The sequence below is a fragment of the Pseudoliparis swirei genome, chromosome 13 (assembly GCF_029220125.1).
Source record: "Pseudoliparis swirei isolate HS2019 ecotype Mariana Trench chromosome 13, NWPU_hadal_v1, whole genome shotgun sequence".
NCBI lineage: Eukaryota > Metazoa > Chordata > Actinopteri > Perciformes > Liparidae > Pseudoliparis > Pseudoliparis swirei.
The window spans coordinates 20,558,823-20,564,636 of NC_079400.1; the positions used below are offsets into that span (position 1 = coordinate 20,558,823).

General features: G+C 50.6%; 1 protein-coding gene across 4 annotated transcripts in view; it reads left to right on the forward strand.

Annotated features, from left to right (window-relative positions):
• Positions 1-5,772, forward strand: part of LOC130203223 (KAT8 regulatory NSL complex subunit 1-like) — a 28,542-nt gene extending 22,770 nt beyond the window's left edge. For 2 of the 4 annotated variants that reach the window (XM_056429172.1, XM_056429173.1), the window contains exons 8-15: positions 405-560; positions 981-1,190; positions 1,267-1,412; positions 1,891-2,015; positions 2,099-2,156; positions 3,037-3,149; positions 3,239-3,476; positions 4,332-5,772. In XM_056429172.1, coding sequence (XP_056285147.1) covers positions 405-560; positions 981-1,190; positions 1,267-1,412; positions 1,891-2,015; positions 2,099-2,156; positions 3,037-3,149; positions 3,239-3,476; positions 4,332-4,505 — 1,220 coding nt within the window. In that variant the 3' untranslated portion in view covers positions 4,506-5,772. The remainder of the gene's footprint in view (positions 1-404; positions 561-980; positions 1,191-1,266; positions 1,413-1,890; positions 2,016-2,098; positions 2,157-3,036; positions 3,150-3,238; positions 3,477-4,331) is intronic. The other 2 variants (XM_056429174.1, XM_056429176.1) reach the window with 2 other exon arrangements.
• Positions 5,773-5,814: the final 42 nt, after the last annotated feature.

Consider the following 5,814-nt stretch of genomic DNA (forward strand, 5'->3'; position numbering starts at 1 on the left):
TTGACCTCCAGCTGTAACCCCTCCTCCTCTTTTGACCTCCAGCTGTAACCCCTCCTCCTCTCGTTGACCTCCAGCTGTAACCCCTCCTCCTCTTTTGACCTCCAGCTGTAACCCCTCCTCCTCTTTTGACCTCCAGCTGTAACCCCTCCTCCTCTTTTGACCTCCAGCTGTAACCCCTCCTCTTTTGACCTCCAGCTGTAACCCCTCCTCCTCTTTTGACCTCCAGCTGTAACCCCTCCTCCTCTTTTGACCTCCAGCTGTAACCCCTCCTCTCGTTGACCTCCAGCTGTAACCCCTCCTCCTCTTTTGACCTCCAGCTGTAACCCCTCCTCTCGTTGACCTCCAGCTGTAACCCCTCCTCCTCTTTTGACCTCCAGCTGTAACCCCTCCTCTTCTCCCCCCAGACGTCTGCATCGGGCTGCGTCTGCAGCAGGTGATGAAGAGCCAGTGGCAGGCCAAGTCTCTGGAGCGGAGCAAACCTCTGAAGAAACTGTCGCTCAAACACAAGCTGTCCTCGTCCAAAGAGAAGCACAAGTTCACCAACTCACTCATGGCAGTCAGTGAGTACAGAGACACTCAAATACACTTTTATAAATAGATATATATATATATTTATTTATTTATTCTCTGATCACAAGAAAATACTCTTGTGAATAATTGGAGACGACTCGATACATTCTCAGAATCCGCCTCACTGATTCATCGCGCTGCCTTTCACCGTACCAGAGGTTATTGAAGGTCGTTTGTGTCCAGCTGTTTGTTTTTCTCTTTCACAATGGCATGTCTCCCAGTATCGCTTTTATTGCCCAGTGCCACGGCGCTCCGCTTGCCCCAGGTCTGCGTGGCTCCCGCTGGTGTTCACTGTGAGGCCAGCGGGTGAAGCTCGAGGGCCTCGGGTCGGAGACATCCCTGAAGGTCCTTCTTTAACCGTCTTGATTAAAACAACTCCCCGTCTAATGATGCCGTGTGACTGGTTCCTGGCGTTGCAGGACTGGGCCACTATAAGAACCGCGCTGAGAAGCCAAGGACGGTGGACAGCGGTGTGGGCGGCGCCGGTCTGAGGCTGGAGGGTCAAGCCGTGTGCAAGAGCGAGCGTCTGCAGGGGGGCCTCTCCACGTCGTCTTTAGGGCCCTACGACAAGAACTACGGCCGCAAGAGGCTGAGGGAGCACGCGCTGGACCGGACCGACAGTGAGTCTCCACCGGGGGCGTCTGTTGTCTCCCGGGGGCCCGGCAGTCCTCTAACGTGTCTGTCTCCGTCCTCCAGCCTCCCCCAAACCCTTCATGGACTCGAGCGGCGCCTGTCCAGCGCTGGCAAACATGCACCCGTCGCTCCACAGCCCCTTCACACGCCAGCTGTCCACGTCGTCGGAGAACTCCACGCCGCTGGGCCACGGCATGCAGAGCACACCCGTAAGCAACGCACGGGCGTCCTGCTGTGGCGGGGAGGCGGGACTTCCTGTGGGGCTGTCGATCAAAACAACAAAACCTCTCGGTGGAAATCTGGTGTTCACACCTGTTCTATGTGGCTGTCCAATCGGTGTTGATGGTCAACGTATCGGCTTATTCTGGGATGTCACAGGATGGAGGCGGGACTTCCTGCTTCACTCCGTTAACCATCAACACGGATTACACGTTCACATCAAAGAAGACTTTATCCCTTAAAAGAAACTAAAACAAGAGATAACGCTGGTGACGTAACCCTGGAGACGAGGAACAACATCCCATTGAGGGAAACGGGTTTTCAGTCTCAAACATGCACAGACTGAAGTGAACATAGTCTCAACACGATGATGTTGATCAATACATGGTACTGAGACCCTGAAGCCATGAGTCCTTATTCGTGGTGCTTTGTGTCCCCCCCCTTCCTCTACCCCCCCCCCCCCCCCAGCAGCAGCCAATCAAGAGGAGGCGAGGTGAAAGCTCCTTCGACATCAACAACATCGTGATCCCCATGTCCGTGGCTGCCACCACCAGAGTGGAGAAGCTACAGTACAAAGAGATCCTCACACCCAGGTACACACACACACACACACACACACACACACACACCCCCCCCGTCTGGTATTCTGAGGTCACGTGTGTTCCTCTGTGTGAAGGTGGCGTTTGGAGGACATCTTCTCGCTGCCCATCACAGGGGAGGAGGACGAGCGGGAGGTGAGGAGTCCTGATGAAGATATTCATCCCTTTATAAACACCTCTCAGTCTGAGCTTGTGTGTCGGAGGGAACGGTGACACCTGGTGGCCAGATCTACACGTTCAAGGTTGACTACGAGATCAAATAGAGAACCACCTTTTGATGACAAAGATTATTAGAAGAATCATTTTGATTTAAACATTCATTTAACTTTCGTATTTTTCCACCCGGACCAGTTTATTTGATCTTTTTGTGTCCAATGGGAACAACACATCTTCTTAAATGGTCCGACGTTGAGTGAGAACGCCGCAGCTCTGACAGTCGAGCCAGTCGTCAATAAAGTTGACGATATAATCAAAGTGATGTATTGAAAGTCGCTGAAAAAACACAATATAGTATTTCAGAAGGTTATTTTTTAAGAAATCTTGTCTTAACATCTTCAATTTGAAAAATACCAGAAAAATGTATTATTATAAAGTAAAATGAATCGTTCGTGTGATGAGGCGTCAGGTCCTAAAACATGTTTCAGTTCAATAAGATTTCAATGTTATATAACGTGATATATAATATGAAGTAATGACATCAAGTGGGGGTCCTGGCGGTGCGTTCGGGGTCCTGGTGGTGCGTCTGGGGTCCTGGTGGTGCGTCTGGGGTCCCGACGGTGCGTTCGGGGTCCCGACGGTGCGTTCGGGGGTCCTGGCGGTGCATTCGGGGTCCTGGCGGTGCGTTCGGGGTCCTGGTGGTGCGTTCGGGGTCTTGACGGTGCGTTTGGGGTCCTGGCGGTGCTTTCGGGGTCCTGGCGGTGCGTTTGGGGTCCTGGCGGTGCGTTCGGTGTCTTGACGGTGCGTTCAGGGTCCTGGCGGTGCGTTCAGGCTCTTGACGTGCTCTGCCCCTCTGCAGGTGGAGGACCTGACGGACGCGGCCTTCACGCAGCTCCACCAGCCTCACGAGGACCAGGAGCGTTCCCGCTGGACCTGGATGGCTCTGGCTCCGGCCAAGAGGCGGGGCAGCAGGTAGCGACGCCACCCAGACCCCCACAGACCGGTCTTCATGGTAGACCCTCAGACCTGATCCCTGGACTCTCCCCCCCCCCCCCCCACAGGTCGTACAAGTCCATGGACGGGCGCACCACGCCGCTGCTGTGCGGCACCAACCCCCCCACCCCCCAGCCGGCGTCCCCCGACCCGCTGCACGACTACAGCTACGCGCCGTCGCCCATGAGCCCCGCCAGCCCCGACACGGCGTCCAACCCGCACACGCCCGGCTCCCGGGACTCGAACCGCCTGCTGTCCAGCGAGGACACGCGCTGCTCCACGCCGGACTTCCCCTTCGAGGAGCGGGTACGAACGCCGTCCGTGTCCCGCTGCGTTCAGAAGCTGAATGTTATTATTTATGTTCTCAACGCATCTCGTCATTTGAAGAGTTGCTCGGGGGTTTATTAAAGGTTCATTTAAATATGAATCCATAGTCTAAACTGGTACTCTATTTATTTATTTATTTATTCATGGTGTCATGCAAGTCGCACTCAGATTTCAAAGCAAAAGCATCCAAAGTAAAATGAGAATTCTCTCCACAGAGACGCTAGAGAGCTTTTATTTTGAAACAGAAACAGGAAGTGAGATCAACATTAGATCCTTTGTTTGTTAATGTCAAATATCTGAAGTTTGAGCCATAAAAAATACTGAATGTTTTCCTTTGTTAGTTTTTGTAATTCATTGTTTTTCTATATAAATACATAATGTTATTTTTTACAATCTTAATTTTTAATGTTTTATAATTTAGTGTAAACAGCTCATAATTCATCTCTAATATAAAACATGTCATCACCAACACTACATTTGACTAGATAACACCTGAACGCATCACGAGAAGTTATCATTTACCTTCAGCCAGTACTCGTTTTCACTGAGCAGAGCCTGAACGCATCACAATGTAACTGAAGTGAACCTCCGTTAGCGCTGCTGCTAACGCTACGTTTCATTGAGCCGAGTCACACCGTAGAACAGCAACTCTCGTTAAGCGTCTTGCTCAAGGACACATCGACTCGGGCGGGATCCTCTGACCCACAATGCACTGCTCTGTTGGTCTGCGCACTGATTGGTTTACAAGGTCACATGATGTCAGTAAAACTGTTGAGACTGAGAAGCGATCGGCGGTCATGTTCTCGTCTCTAACGGGCTGTGTGGCGTTTGCAGACGGTGGCGCCCTGGGAGCGCCGCGGCTTCCCGCTACCACGGGACCCGGAGCCGGAGCCGGAGCCGCTGGCCCGCGTCAGGAGCCTGTCGGGCTACGGGCGGCTGGACTCCGACGACGCGGAGCCGCCTTGTGACGACGACCCCAAACTCAAGGCGTCCACCGCCCACCGGTGAATGACTGACAGGCCCCGCCCCCTCCCCCCATCTCCTCTGGCATTAACAAGCAGAACCTCGAAGCGGAATGAAACTATTAAATGGGTTCCTGTTGTTTGATATTCAAACATCAGTCTAATACTTTTCACAGTTTTTAGTGAACATTATGGAGATAGAAGCCTTTCCCAACACTTGTTTTGTCACAGGAAAAAAAAAAAGGATAAATGTAAAAACAAAAAAAAGTCTGAGCACGTTCCAGCAGCTGTTTAGTGACGTGTCCACGGGGCGGTGCACACGCGTAGCGACTCCTCCACTATGGCCAAAGGGTGTTTTCTATGGACTAGTTTGCTTGTAATTCCCATGTACATTTTTAGTAGAGTGAGAAATTACAAAACAAGAAAAAATACCCCCCCCCCCTCCATCCAAATAAACAGGTACATTTGAGATGCGGTTCCTCCTCCTTCCTCTAGAGGTCGCTGTCTTCACCAGAGCACTTCTCCAACTGCCAAGTCTCTTCTGTCGGTTCCTTTTCTTTGTTTTCATTCCTGTTTTCTTTGTGAATGTAACACATTCTCTCTCTCCGTGTGTTCGTTTGTTTTAAATAGTAAGAATCATTCCTCTACGGCCTCTTTTCAGAGTCCACAGCTCCGCCTCGCCCCGCCGGCGCTTCTCTGTTTCTTTTTTCTTTATATATATATATATATATATATATATGTATATGAGGTGGTGGCGTAGAGGGAGAGAGGGGTCTCTAGAGCACATGCCCTACAGTAAAGCGCTGCTGCATGCTGCAAAAACATGCTAATGTTAGTCTTATCACAACGGCTCACTGAGGACCCACTAGGTAAAAGATAAAAAATCGAGGGGGTGGGGTATTAAGTTAAATTGTGGGTTGAAATGAAACATGCCCCCCACACACACACACTTCCCTTCTCTGGTTCTCTTGCAAACATTGTAAACATAGCAGCTCTCAGCTAGAAGCCCCCCCCACCTCAGGTTTTTCAATTTAAGGGAAAATGTTCTGCTGTTTGAAGTTTCTGATCAGAATTCTGTTGCAAGATGGATTTATCCCCCCCACACCTTAAGTAACTAATTGCTATGCAAAAAAATACTGGTTGTTTTCATTTTCCACCTCCGTTTTCTGGCCATTCAATCACTGTTTTTCTTTTCGTAGTAAGCAAGATGTCAATGTACCTGTTCGATTGTTGCAGCAGTTAACCTAATCAAAAAGAAGATTTGTTTTTGTTTTTTGTAAATAGTACCATTAAAACATTTATGTTTAACTTGGCGGTGTGGCTCTGGCCTCCAGTCATTCGAGTGACATCACGCG